This window comes from Nicotiana sylvestris, chromosome 9, assembly GCF_000393655.2.
Source record: "Nicotiana sylvestris chromosome 9, ASM39365v2, whole genome shotgun sequence".
NCBI classification, from domain to species: domain Eukaryota; kingdom Viridiplantae; phylum Streptophyta; class Magnoliopsida; order Solanales; family Solanaceae; genus Nicotiana; species Nicotiana sylvestris.
The window spans coordinates 90,088,767-90,104,325 of record NC_091065.1 but is presented as its reverse complement, the minus strand read 5'-3'; the positions used below and the strand labels follow the sequence as shown (position 1 = coordinate 90,104,325).

The 15,559-nt window shown below is 35.8% G+C and overlaps 1 protein-coding gene across 1 annotated transcript; it reads right to left on the bottom strand.

Moving 5' to 3' along the window:
* Window positions 1-4,326: 4,326 nt before the first annotated feature.
* On the bottom strand, window positions 4,327-14,147 carry LOC104220224 (putative uridine kinase C227.14). Its single transcript, XM_009771052.2, has 12 exons — window positions 13,880-14,147; window positions 13,140-13,273; window positions 12,943-12,986; window positions 10,935-11,012; window positions 9,680-9,872; window positions 7,626-7,656; window positions 7,456-7,514; window positions 7,188-7,261; window positions 6,561-6,647; window positions 5,748-5,809; window positions 5,622-5,650; window positions 4,327-4,806 (listed from the first exon to the last, which is right to left on the bottom strand). Exons 1-12 carry the CDS (start codon window positions 13,932-13,934, stop codon window positions 4,714-4,716), a joined length of 939 nt encoding a protein of 312 aa, XP_009769354.1. The 5' UTR covers window positions 13,935-14,147; the 3' UTR covers window positions 4,327-4,713.
* Between the last annotated feature and the right edge of the window lie 1,412 nt (window positions 14,148-15,559).

Sequence of the window (15,559 nt, the reverse complement as noted above, 5' to 3'; positions counted from 1 at the left end):
GAATAAAATAAGGGTTTGGGAATATAAGAATTGAAGAAAGGGTAAAACTGTCTTTTTCCTATTAGTAGTGGCTATTTTTGCTGAGCATTATAATTAGTGGATAAAAATTAAAGACTCCCTTAATTAGTGGCTATTACACGCTTTTACAGAAAATGACCTTATATAGCACCTCAAAGTAGCTCATGTTTGTCTCATTGACCCGAAATGTTCCTCCGGCCCAAATATATTACATCTAATAGTCCAAAATATCTATTTAGTATATTTTTTGTATAGTGGGTGTCTATTTTGTATATATTTTATATAATGACATTCTATTTAGTTTATTTTTTATATAGTGACAATCTATTGTATATAAATTGTATAGTGACAATCTATTGTATATAAATTGTATAGTGACAATCTATTGTATATAATTTTTGTATAGTGACAGCCTATTTTGTATAGTGACAGTCTATTTTATATAATTGTATTGTGACAGTCTATTCAGTATATTTTTTGTATAGTGACAGTCTATTCAGTATATTTTTTGTATAGTGACAGTCTATTTTGTATATTTTTGTATAGTGGCATTCTATTTTTATGCTTGTGATTTTTTCTTCATCATCTTCTTCTTCTTTTTCTGGTCCAAGTGGTGTTTTGTCAGTAAAGAACTTTTGAAGTGGGTATTGGTAGTGGGTTGAGATTTTAATGGTGATTGCAAATTACAGGTAATAATTTCATATAAATTTGTATATAGACAATACATATATAAAAATAGTAGTTACATTGTTATATGTATACATATTGCATTCTGTATAACAATGTGCTTATAAAAAATGTATATAGATTATTAGATAGTGTATAGAAATTGTATATACATTATTATATATAGTATAAAATTTATATATAAAGTGTATCCTGCATTTTTCAGTGTATCGTATCCCTAATGTATCATTAGTGTATTCTGAGCACTTTTGTATATCCGAAGTGTATGGACTGTTTTACAATATAAGGAAAAGGTAATTTTTTATCCACGATGTATACAAGTGTACATATACATTTTTATACACAATTTATACACAAATGATACATATTGTGCAAATGTATTTTTGTATAACAATTGTATATAAACCGTTAAATATGTATAGAAGCTGTATATTTATTGTTATGTAGTATATAAATATTTTATTTACGGTATTTCCTGAGTTTGGCAATGTATTCTTAGTGTGTTTCAAACGTATTGTGTCTCCTGAGTGTATACACTATTTACATAATTTATAAAAGTTGTTTATACACTGGCCTGGCTTTATTCTTATTTTCTTCATCTGCGGTCAACCTTTGAAAACCAAATTCTAATCCCCAAACTTTAAATACTCGAAGAATACAGTTTAAATTATAGTTGAAATTATAATATTTATTAAAATATAGGGAGGGGTGAACATATATGTTTAAAAAGAAAAGAAGTGTTAGAAAATGCGTTGGATAAAGAAACAGGTGAAAGCCTATGGAGATTTGAGTATTGGAGGTGGGTGATGAAGGAAACTTGAGGTAACAGAGAATGAAAAAGAGTTGCAATCTGAACCAATTATTTTTCTGCTTAAATTCGGTTTGTACTAAAAAGTGGATCAGCATTTGTAGTTTTAAGCCCTTTAAGTGATTCTGGAAAAGGGGTTTCACGTGTTCAAACTTCAAAGTACTCGCTGAGTTTCACTTTTCACATGTTAGCCAATGTAAGTATATTTTTTACTACAAAGTGCTATATTAAATACTGGCTAGCGATTGTAGACGTTTTGGCCGGGCGGCCAATTATGGTTAAAATAGCACGGGCTAGCCGGTTTTCGGACTGGTCATTCAAAAGTAGCCAGCATTTACAAAGTCATTGAAAATAGCCACTATTTTGCTGCAACGGGAACTGGTCCAGCATAATATACTGGGGCTCAGTGCACCTGTGTATGAACTTCCAGCATATTATGCTGGAACTCCAACACGCGGAAAGTTCCAGCATAATATACTGGAGATTAGAGCACCTGTGTATGAACTTCCAACATATTATGCTGGACCAGTATATTATATTGGAACTCCAGTATATTATGCTGGAGTTCCAGTATACTTATGTTGGATCTCCATTATAATATGCTGGAGTTCTAGTATACTTATGCTGGAACTCCAGTATATTATGCTGGAGTATTTTCCGAATTTTAAACAGTGTTTGTTGGAAAACTAATTTAAAATTGTAGTAGGAAACCTTAATTATTTAGGATTTGGTTTATTCAATTCATGTCTAAATAGGAATTGCAGTTAGAATAAATGCAGGAATAGGCTTTCATGTTTCTAGTTGAAATAGGTTTCATACTATTATAAATAGGGGTATTGATATATTTTATGTGTGAAGGAAATAAAGAATTGTACAGAGCTTTCAAAGAGTTAATATAAAATACTTTCCTTCATATTTCTTGGGAGAGAATCAAGTAGCTACCGCTGCCGGCGGGCGGCGCTAGCCAATGTGTGCCGCCCGTCTGGCCAAAAATTATGTTGGCAAAAATCATAGATAGTTGTCAACAAAACTAGATTATTCGATGAAAAGTTTCAAGACAGATTCAAGAAAAAAAATAAGTTTAAAGAGGTGCAAAAAAATATGGCACAAGATGAAGAAACTCTTCTTTAAAAGTTGGAGAGAGGTTTAAAAAAGTTGGAAGTTGTTATGTGTTTCGACAAAATCGGGTAGGTGTTGGTGACAAAGTGAATCAGCGGGAGTTAGAGACAAGACTGCTTCAACAAAATTGGGTATTGACAAAGTGCATCAACGTGAGTTGGAGACAGGTGCTTCAACGAAATTGGGTGTTGGTGACAAAGTGCATCAACGTGAGTTGAAGACAGGAGCTTCAACAAAATTGGGTGTTGGTGACAAAGTGCATCAACATGAGTTGGAGACAGGTACTTCAACAAAAATTGAGTGTTGGTGACAAAGTGCATCAACATGAGTTGGAGAGAGGTGTTTCAACAAATCGAAGGATAAAGACATGTGCTTCATCAAAAGTGAGAGTTGGAGAGAAGTGCTCCAACATAACTACACGACGAACAAGTCAGACATATACAACTTTGAATTACGGGAGAATGTTGGAAAACTAATTCAAAGTTGTAGTAGGAAATCTTAATTATTTAGGATTTGATTTATTTAATTCATGTCTAAATAGGAATTGCAGTTAGAATAAATGTAGGAATAGGCTTTCATATTTCTAGTTGAAATAAGTTTCATACGATTATAAATAGGGCTATTGATAGCTTATTTTACGTGTGGAAATTTGTGAGAATTGTAGAGAGCTTTCAGAAAGATATTTATAATAAAATATTTTCCTTCAGTGTTTTCATGTGATTTATCCTTACATGAAAAGTGGCTAACTTTCGATTACTTTTGAAACTGTGGCTATGTTTGAATGACCATTCATAAAAATGACTATTTTTGGATTTCTCCCCCAATTATGTCAGAAGCCCAAAAATAGAAGCAATCCTGCAGATCAAATGTGTAGAAGCTAGCAAGTTAATCCTTGGATTGAAAGCACCACTTTGCTACTTTGTTCCTTCAACGTGCAAAAGCTTCAAAGGACGACGCTCACTCCCATTCTTAGGCTGCCCTTTGGAAAATGAAAAAGAAAAAGAAAAAGCAACATAACTTTGAGACAAATGAAAAAAAGAGATTAATTAGGGAAGGGAAAAAAGATCAATGCATGAGAAGATAATCTGAGCCCGTGATGAGATCAAACAGTAACCCCAACAAGATTGGAAATCCAGCTTAATGACTTAGCCACGTTTTCCTCAAGAGACACTCTGTCGAAGAGTGAGTGAACAGAAGCTGATGGGTTGGAAGAACAGTGTGTGAACACGATGATCAAATGGGTCGTTGACTTAGAGTCCGTTTATATATTTTTGTAAGATTAGGATGTCTGATGATATATTTAGATCCGATCATTATTCTCTGAGCTTCAGCACAGGAGAAACGCAAGAACAGAAGCTGAACGCATGACACAAGTATCGACTAAATGCAGACTATGAACTGAGCAGGATGCTGTGTTAATACAAGTAGTATTATTATGGACAGTATGTATTAGTTAATGTCCAGGACAGAAAGCTCAACACTTGCGCACTGGGCTTTTGTTCTTGTTTAGAACTCCCTCCACAAATCGCCAAATCCCTCGTTTTTCCTTTGTACAATTCTTTTGCTATAATGAGAATTCTCTCACTGAGTGAATAAATTCATGTGCACTGTCCTAAATCAATCTCCTTGTTTTCTGTGACCATCCCAGCCCGTGGCCATCAACTCCACCAAAAATAACTAAATAGAAAATGATGTACATATAAATGTATCCTTTTATTTCATTGTCATCTACAGTAGCAAGCAGGAGGCTCCCTGCACTGGTATTGATCAAGTCTTTACAAAATTCGGGAAGAAATGAACTCATAAAAGGTAAACTTACCTATCTTCAGCGTTACATGCCAGAAGGATTCCATCTTATTTTGCAGGAAAAAGTATAACCATTATTTTCAGTCCCTTAAACTTATTAACTACCTCAAGCATAAATGCAAGCAAGACTGCAAGGTCCTGCACACGCTGTTTCAGATTCAACCCAATCCGTAAAAATCGATTTTGCTTATTTTTGACACCGTCATTCAAATTTCCTCTCAGACAAACATCTTTACTGTTGAATTTACTTTCACTGCAGGTAATGAGTCGGGGAATCACCTCAATTCGTCCACTGACTTGATCACCAAATCCGCATTTTTCTTGGACTTCATAATTAGCTCAGCGTTGGGCCTGTCATTGTAATCTATCTGCGGAAAGATTTTAGCAACGAACAGCCAAAAAATTATTTAATACCTGAGGAACAATAGGAATTGACCCACATGATACCTAAAAGGGATTAACATTGAACCTTTTATTTTACTTTTATTTTTTCCAAAAACGGGTCCCATCAAGAAGATGAAAGTGGCAGAAATGAGGATGTTGAGATGAATGGTAGGCATACCAGTAAAGATAAGATTAGGGACAAAGTTATTAGGGGACAAGATGGGAGTATCCCCGTAGAGGACAAGTTGCGGGAATCGAGGTTGAGATAGTTCGAGCATGTGAATATGAGAAAATAGATGCCACGGTTAGGAGGTGAGAGAGGTTGACCATGACGGGTCTAAGGAAGGATAGAGGTAGGCCAAAGAAGTACTGGGGAGATGTGATTAAACAGGACATGTCATTGCTTCACCTTACCGATGACATGACCCTCGATAGAAAGGTGTGGAGGTCGAGAACTAGGGTTGAAGGTTGACAAAGTAGACGAGAGTTTCTCCTAGTCTTACCTGTAGTACTAGCACTATTCTTGTATTTTCTTATTCTTGAATCTTTATTATTACACGTTGTGTCGTTCGCTTCCATTATCCTATTATCTTATTGCTATTGTTTGTTACTTTTTTTCAATGTTACTTGAATCGAGGGTATATCGGAAACAATCTCTCTACCTTCACAAGATAGGGTAAGATCTGCATACACATTACCCTCCCCAGACACCACTTGTGGGATTACACTGGGTTTATTGTTGTTGTTGTTGGTGTCTTTTTTTTCAAAAGGAAAATATTAGCAGTGAGGCAACACTTACCCGCCACTTAGCAACATCAGGGGCCTTCCCTACAACACAAATGAAAAGACTCCAATCAGTCTATACTACCCAGTTTTGTTTACACCTTTTCTAGTAAAAAGAGTTGACAACAATTGGAATATGTACCTGTAGATATATGTCTCTTTAGGACACGTTGCATTGCTTTCTCAATATCAACATCGACAAACCTAAAAGTAAATACATATAAGACAAGGGTCTTAACACATCAAGAACAACACTAAAGCTTTATTCTCATATAATGCTGCCGAGCAGCAAGTTTTTGACGAGTCAGCAGATCTTGTTACCAGCAGTCTTTAATAACCTCTATCTAAGAAACTCAGTTTATCATATCTACAGTATTTGAATATAAAAACTGGCCTGTCCTAGTTTTAGTAACATGCCATTTTCCATTAAGTCAGGAATCTTAACATTGCTGGCTTTTCTCACACGGCACAGATGGCTTTAGTAAAAAAATTCTCGAAGGCAGGATAGGCATCACAATATGCACTAAGTCAAGGATCTCGACTAATTTGGATTCGCTCCACGTAGGGTCCATTAAAGCGGGGGGGTTGGGGAGGGGGGTGGGGGGAGGAGGAGGAGGCGTTCCGTACCAGGAATGATTAATGTGGAGGGATCCCATCCCACTATATCCCTTATCGCTTATCCCTTGGTGGTATCTTAATATTAATTTGCAAATCACTTCCATTAATTGATAGAAGTCGCCATAATTGGTAAACAAATAGCGAAGACAATTCACTCGCTCAATCAAATTTTTCGTGCTTGACTGATGCCAATTCAAAGTTTTTACTTGCAGAAAAACTGAAGTTATCCCTCAGCATGAAAATTCAGTATAGTATATTATGGTGATTCAAAGTAAATTCACAGGGATTCTTTCCCTGTTGTCAAAAGAAAAACCATGGATCAGAAAGATCATCTTACCACTTCTCATCGAACATGGAAGATACCTCCTTCCAAGCACCATCTCCAAGAAGCAGATAATTACCTTCAACTATCACTATTTTGTACCTGAAAACTCATCCCAAAAAAGACGACAAAAAGAATAAAAGAAAGGGAGAGGTAAAATTAGCAACAGGCGAAAGAACTTCACCATTTGTCTATTCTTTTTGCATCTTTAGAAACTTATTTAGTATTCCAATCAAATTATTGAAATAACAGCAGACACCTGTGAGAGAGCTATTAATAATTTGGTTATCCAGTGCCCACAAGTAGGAAAAAACTATAAACAGAAGTAGCACAATCACAGTGAAAACAATGGTTGAGCTAACACTTCCAATAAAAGACACCTCGGCCGGCCTGCACATCTAAAACATTGCCCAGCTTTCACAATCTTTTCTTCATAATGTATTCTTAACTTCACTTCTAACTATTACATGGAGCATCAACTAAATTCAGAGAAATGAAGTGATGAAACTTATCTTCTTTGCTCATTTATCCATTCATTAATTTCCCCTCGAAATAGCCAATTGAACACATGATTGAGACACATATTAGAATATAGGGTGCAATCACAGACAGAAAATAGCATCCAGATAGATGTAAACTTACTGAAGGTTCACAAAGATATCATCTTCTACAGGATCTCCTACACCATGGTCAAAAGATGGACAGTACACTGATCCCTGGGAGAAGAAAGAATACCAGATCTTAGAATTCTCACTACATGGATAGAGCAAGGTAGCGGCTTGGGGAACATCACTTCTCTCGATGAAACATGATGTTACATCAAAGTTCAAGCCCACACAGGATTAACTCAAAAGGCTAAAAAATCCGTTCATGGAACTGCAAGTAATCAGGCATGTGAATATTCACTCACCTGATCTTTAAGAGTCTTAAGACATTGTAGCAGTAAATTGGGGTCAAACGTCCATGGAGCTGATTCAACATAAAAATATTCCAGAGAGAGAAAAAGAAGTTAAAACTAGAAATCAATGCTTAAACTGTGTAAAAATTTACTACCTATCAGCTGAGAAAAAGAGAACTTACCGCCCCTTCTCGCATGTGCTTCCTTTGGATCCTATGAAATAAGAAAACCAGTTAGTCCGCTAGACGCATGCTCCAACCGAAATATGTGTAGAAAGTAGTGTTTTGAATAGAGTGAGGCGACAAATAGCGATGAGGGCCCGCTTCACTGAGACGAGAGGCAAGAAGCGAAGGGCTTGCCTTTTTGATGTGAAGCGACAATTTATACAAAAATAATAATATATATATATATATATATATATATAAAACTAAAAACTCAATAGCAATAATATATTAATAATATATCAATTCAAAAATTAAAAACTCAATAGATAGTCATAGTAGATTCATAAACTAAAATAAGCAACATATACTCTTCTTCAAGATTTTCAAAAAAAAACAGAAGAGAAGAAGAAAAAGGAAGGAAGGAAGAAAGAGAGCTCTAAAAAGCTCTCTGCTGCTCGCTCAAACAACAGAGCAAAAAGAAGAAGAAGAAGAAGAAGAAAAACTCAAGCCCTAATTTGTATTTTTAACACTGATGGTCGCTGCCTTTTTTTTTCTTTCAAAAAGCGACGCCACAGGGCGCCTCTCGCTACACAGGCAGAGGCGCTCGCCTTTTTGAAATCGCCACGCAACAGAGGCAAATAGCACCGGCACTTCGCATCGCCTCACGCTATTAGCGCTGAGGCGAGCGCTATTTACAACACTGGTAGAAAGTTTCACTTATAATTCTGTAATCCAAAAGAAAAAAGTTGAAGGATTATTCAGATGTGCTCCTCGGTTGGTTCTTTATATTATTCTTTCGTCTCTTGTAAAAGTTATTTACATCTTCTCCTCTGTTCTTCCACAAAATTCTTTCATCTCTTTCTTTTCCTTTTTCCATTTGCTTTATTATAATAATTATATTTTTGTGTGTGTATTGCTTTGGGTGGGTGGGTGGGGTGGGGGTTGGAAGGTTGGGGCAGCGTTTAAGGTGGAAGACAAGATTAGCTCAACATTCGTCCTCTGTCCTGTCTTCTATCTAGATAACTCAAAACCAGCTAACGACACACATCAAACAACTACGGCTTATAGCCTATTTGGATGGGCTTAAAAGCTGGTCAACCCAGCTTTTAAGTCATTTTTTAGCTTATTGAGGTGTTTGGCAAACTTAAAATCTGCTTAAAGGTCAAATGCTTTTAAGCCAAAAGGTCCAAATTAAGCCAAAAGTGATAAGTTGGGTAATCTCAACTTTGTTTTTTCTAGCTTAAAAGCCACCCCTCTTTGACCAAGTATTTTACATTGCTATCCCTGATACTTATGTATAATTTCCAAGATACCCAATCATTTCTTTTTCTCTTTCCTCCGCCATTTTCAATCCCTGCCTTCCAAATTCCATAATCTTTTCTTTTTCTCCTTTCCTTTGCCATTTCCAATTTGTGCCTTCCAAATTCCATCACTGCCGAACTCTTTGTTTTGTTTTAGTTTCTTTTTTGGTTCCATAACATTTTTTTTTTTAAAAAGATTGCTGTTGAATCCCTTATTTTTTAAATTGGTGAAACTATATTCTAAATCAAAATTTTCAATGAGTTTACATGTTAACAAAGAATTTGAAGCTATGAGACGAAAAAATATATTTTGGTGAAATAATAGATTATTGCATGTTATTTAAATAAATAATTTATATTTAGGCAATCAGTTTAAATTGAAAATGAACTAAATTATAATTTTTTTTGTATATGTATTAATTTAGAATAAAATATTATCATAATCATTTTCTTTATAGTGTTAACAACTTTAAGGATATTTCAGTCATTTTACAGAAACAAGTGCTTACCAGCACTTATTTACCAAACACTTCAATAACTTTGTTTAAGTTTCAGCACTTTTATCCAAACACTTAACTGCTTATTTATAAAACAATCACCAGCACTTAAAAAGTGCTTTTAAGCACTTATACTTAAAAGCCACTTTTTTTAAGCCAATCCAAACGGGCTCTTAGTCCATTTTTACATAGATCAAATCTTTCGATCAAAAGTCAAAGAAATTGCAGTCAACTGAAGCAACACGAATAATAAAAAACCATTAGGAAATCCTACCTCCATAGCATCAAGCTGATGACGATAAAGGTGGAACCCATCCATTGGAAGAACAATAGCGACTTCTGGAGGATCAACTTGAGAATCAAAGGAACAAGCCTTTTGGGGCCATAACTTATTGACTCTCTTAGCTACCTCAGATGCAACAGTGCTCTTCCCAGCACCAGGAGGGCCAGCAAGACCAACAATATGCCTGCATAATTAGGCAAGTTGTTCTCCATTAGGGTGCCTCATGGGATCAGCCAAACTAGGAAATTAGTCGAGTGTTATATTGATTATAATAGCGGTTTATGGTTGCACCCAAGGGTGTGACCTAGTGGTCAATAATATGAGAGGAGAACCATGATGTCTCAGGTTCAAATCCCAGCGGAGGCTAAAAATACTAGGTGTTTTCTTCCCATCTGTTCAAGCCTTAGTGGGTCCCCACCACCGTCATTAAAAAGAAGAAGAAGATGATGATGATGATGATAATAATAATAATAATAATAATAATAATAGTTTATGGTTATAAAATTCATGAAGTACAAGCAGTGGGAAGAGATCGGAGATGATAGAAGCAAATAATAACACAAATATAAAAAAATTACAGAGAATCAATATCCATAAAAGGAAAATTATGCATGTTTGAGTCGATGAGTAGATGGTTATATCCATAAACATCACAATCGCTAAATTAAGATATACATTCTACCCTTTTAAATGAGTCAATATGGATGTTAATTATGCAGACTCAGAGATGTGTTTTATGTTATTGATAATGGCTCAACTTCTTATTTAGAAACTCAAATATGCATATTTTTATTATTGAAATTGACTCGCCTACTGATTCAGTGACTATGATGATTATGGATGTTAACTCTCTTTTAGTAACATATGTACACAAATAATCTAGACATACACACTAGTCGTCGCTTCTTGGGGGTATATCTTCCTCTTCTTTCTTCCTCTTTTTCCTCTGGGAGTGCAGGGTCTGTCGTCTCATTTTTCCTTTTCTCTACGGCACACATTCATATACATCTCATTCACATAACAAGCCAAATGATAGAGGCAAAATAGAAATAGCAAAAACTTAAAGGAATCCTCTCTTCTTTCGTTCATTTTCCCTTCCCGGGTTCCAGTCAGTAAGGCCTTAAAGTTAGGAAGTGCATCTATTCGAAATAAACCATGGCTATCTTGAAAAATTACATGTAAATAGCAATCAAATTTCCGCTTTGAGATGCAGATAAGCATCAAATAGATTTGCATAATAACTTACTTAAAATTAGGGCTTGATGCTGCTGCAGCGGTTGGAACAAGGTGTTTGGCCAAAGCATCATATATGTCATCCATGCACCTACAAGGTACAGAAAATATGAAGTAAAACATATAAATTCAGATTATTCAAATAAATCACAGTTGTATCTACTTTTTTCTCTCCCAGAAGCACAGATTTTTCTCATGCAAAGTGAGACATGCAATTGCACAGACTTTATTTTTCAGCATACAGACTGGAAATGCACTAATAGCTTATGAAATCACCATATGAGAGAAAAGGAGGTATCTATCATCTATGGAAGAGCAAAAATGAAGTACTCAGTCTAGATTGATCTTATCGTTCCAGTTAGACACTGATTTGTTTTCGGAGTTGAGATTTCTTTTTTACGTAATAAGTAGTCTTACTCATAAGAGAGAAGGTAACACAGATAAGGGGCTACTATAGAAGATATAATACTGAGAAGAGGATTAGGCATGTCCAAGCCAAGCCAAAAAAAATACAAGAAATAAAAAACAATCAACCAATATTAAGTGTCAAAAACAAATGGATGTGGCCTGATCTTGAGCTGTAGTCCACATAATATACAAAGGAACATCTTATAAGCAGGTAGAGCTCATATCAAATCTATACCATCATTTTTCAATCCTAGTTCTCCACCTCTATCACTCCAGATGCCCTTTTGTCCTCTTCAAGTCTTTTCTAATATTCCTGCAGTAACATTCCAGCATGAGACCATTGTACGAGCAATGTAAACTCCCATGTCAGCTTGATCAATCTACACAAAAACAACAAAGGGGTCCATAGCTTGGTGGCTGCTTCCATCCCAATAGTGGTAACCGGTATTTCATCTCCAAGGAGCATGAACCATTCCAATTGCTTGTCCTACTTTGCAAGCATTAAATACTTGCTGTAATCCACCATAAGTTCACTAGAGAGATTTAGTCCTACATATCTAAGGAGGTCCTACATTTCCAATTGCCACGAGCCTGTTCGGAACTGAATGAATAAATGAATGAATACTAGGCTTGCCAAAAACATGAAGTGATGCAGCATGGTCACCATACTATTGACCAAATATTGAACAAGGATGAGCCCCACACAACATTGGCAAGTTCTTTCCGCACATATGCCTCAGGAACAATGCCAGTAAAGCATAGTTGGTACAGAATTGACACTCACTGCAACCAAGTCAACAAGTAATCCTGGAAAGAGAGAGGATCTAGTTTTTCTTTTATTAAAATTTTAAAAAGGTCTCATATGAATTATATTGAGAATCCCCAGTCTATATAATCAGCCAGTTAGGTTATGAAGAGGTCCCTACAAGGCGGCTCGTGCTAATAATTTGACTTCCACAACCAGGAGTGCGACCCAGAGAAGTGCATATGGCCCTATCCAACTCAGAAGTAAATAAATACCATGACATGTCTTGGAAATTGACGAAAGAAATGAGGCAAGGTCCTATCCTCGCTCATTTAACAAGAAAACTGTTGTTGTAAATTGATGTATATGGAGCCACAGAATCATTAAAAGCTTTTGCAGTGTCTATTCAATAGAAGAAGCTATTCGAATTTCAACCTTCTTTCAATTAGCTTAAACCACTAAAAACAATAGAACTCAGGCTATGAGATGACTCATAACCGATTTAGTCAGCTCTCTTACAAGTTGGAGGTCTCTTTAGGTTGCTTAAAGGTAGCCTCGCAGAAGAATGTGTATATTAGCAGTACAAAAATGACTGATAAAGAAAACAGTAATAAAAAAACTAAAAAAAGTGCCCAGGCCCAGAATGCTCGTAATATTGACTCGCAGTTTACGATATGAAATCTTGCGAGCAGTATGATCCTACTACACAATATTATAGGTTGATATAGATAACAGGAGCGACAGGAGACTGAACAAGCAAATCCAGGACAGAAGCAAATAGAATGTGTTAGGTATGGCAAAACTGAAATAGTTCTCAAAATGTAAAATTCAAAATATTTTGTAAATTGATCTTGGATAGCCAGCATACCCAGCTTCTATGACAGGAATATCACTCTTTCGGCTACATGAAACCTGAAAAAGAAATGTGAATTACATTTGCAAACAGAAATCATCAATGACTTAAAAACAAGAACTTTTCACAATTCTAGATTAATATACAGGTCTAGTCACATGAAAACAAAAATGTCAGTTTTATATAAGTCAAGCTGGCCATAGAAGCTGAACCTGCAAAAGACTCCACTTCTGAGTACGAAACTCAGCATGACAGAGTAAACTTCCAGTGGCATTCTTCGTGGATGAAGGGGATGCATAACACTTAATCCACGCAGGAAAGTTTTCACCTTTTGTCAGCAATGTCTCTGCAAAGCCCAAATGATTGTTGTAAGCTAGGAGTATAATTTTTGAAGAATGCATACTATAACGTGCAAAGTCTGACTATTTGAGCTTCCCAAAAACCATAGCCAATCTAAATCTCATACTATAAAAAAGAGGGCTACAGCAGGTACGGCAGCATAAATATATTCTAACTATGATTAGCCTCTAAATTCAGACACTAAACAGGATGGAATGGATTTCGGATTGAGGTGTAATTGAACGATTGATTGATTGATTGATTGACCGAGTGATTGCACAATATGATGTTCCACGGTCTTAAAGAGATATAAAGCATCTGTTTAAAAAGATGAAAGAAAATTCACGCTTGTCAATTGAGACTTGAATACATCAATTGGCGCCAAAATCATTATTGAGTACGGCAATCGCCAAAACAGCAAATTCACTTCCATAATCGAAAATTCAAATGTTAAACACAGAAGAATACAACAACACTTATGCGCCAAACAGAAATTGATTCAAAAACGGAATCAAGAGTTCTCTCAGCTGATCTATATGACTATATGAGATTGCTGTTGAATTAATATAGAGTAAGTACTAAATTAGAGCAGTAAATCTAGAAACTATACAACCTGAAAACGGATATCGGAGTTTCGCAAAGCTCGTCGAAAATGATGAAACCTCCATTGGAGAAGCTCAATTTTCATAGGCAAATTACGCTGCTCGACTGAAACATCCGGTTTGCTCCAGGCAGCCGGTTCCTCCGGTTTGCTCAACTCCCTCCGTCGTTTTCTTCTTCTTTTATTTTTTTTATTTTTTATTTTTTGTGGGGGGTTGGGGTGGGGGGGAGGTTTGTTTCTAGAAAAGAACCCGAGTGTTCCCCTTTTTAGACTAGTGAATAATTTAAGATTAGTTGGAACCCAAAATACATAATTATAATTTTGTATGATACATAATTAAGAAAAAGTTATTTGATGGGATGGTTGTTACCTTTTTTGGTATTTTGTGTGATCATAATATTTGAATGGATAATAAAACTATATTATTTGGTTTGATTGTATTGTATTTTATTCTCTCCCGTTAACTTTAATTATTCATTTTTGACTTGCCACCCAAATCCCAATTCTCATCCTTAGAGTAAAATCTAGACCCACTTTTAGCATTTCCATGTTTACTATAGGCTACTAACGTCAATTATAATAACACGACGTTAATTTATATCTCTAATCATCATTTAATCCACCATTGATCGAACATTAGTGTTTAAAGTTAGGATCAACTCTTATAAAACTTCAAATAAACCTTATAAATATGCCATCATACACCGATACTTTATATATTGTTTACCCTAAAAACTGGATAACAATTAAACTTATAGTTGGTTTTAAGGATACGTGATTTTACCTAATATCAATTGATAAACGTAAAGGTAAGTGATGGAAACTGACAAGAATGTAAAACAAACCAATGCTTGGACAGTGCCCTCGAGTTGATGAACCCTCGAGCTTAGTAAAGTAAGAACAGTTAAAGAACAACAAGTTGATAAACAAGAGAAATAGAGAAATATTATATTGCCTTGATCTGTATGAATTGTCAGTTGGTTACAAAATGATTAGGGCTCTCTTTATATAGCAGAGGAGTCCTAGTTATGGTACAATTCTAATTACGGAAGTAAATCCCATGATTAACCTAAACAATCGCCCTTGATTTGATTTGATCTGTTCCCGGATTTTTGCCGTGATCTCCGACCGGTTACGAATATTCCGCCCTTCCGTTATTGCGTTTCGCTCGAAGTCGATCATATTAGGTCTCGATTGTTGATGGCCTTGATCTCGACGGGCACTTCAATTCTCGGACTCGATACCTTGTCTTTGTGCTCTGGCCTGACCCATTACGGGGCTAACCCTCGACGTTATTCCCTGGTCTTGATTTAATGATAAAATCGGGCAAGCCTGATTTTAACCGTATACCAATAGTCCCCTCATTTGTACCTCGACCAACTATGACGTCACCCTCGTGACGTAAGCGACGGAAGTGACTGAAGCGTCGCGTCTGCACAGTTCCCAAAATCATTAATGATCGTTAGTTGACGGTCGGCCACTAGTGTTTTCAAACCGTCATAGTAAATATTATAAATAGATCATCTTCATAATTTTCTCAAACTTTACTTTCAAAATTTCTCCTAATCTTCAAAAACTCTTCTACTCCCTTCAAGCTTATCAATTATGCAGGTTCTTCAAATCCCGAGGTCAATCTTTTCTGAAAACAACAAGTTTCATCTTCTTCTTTCTTTGAACTTATATAACAATGGA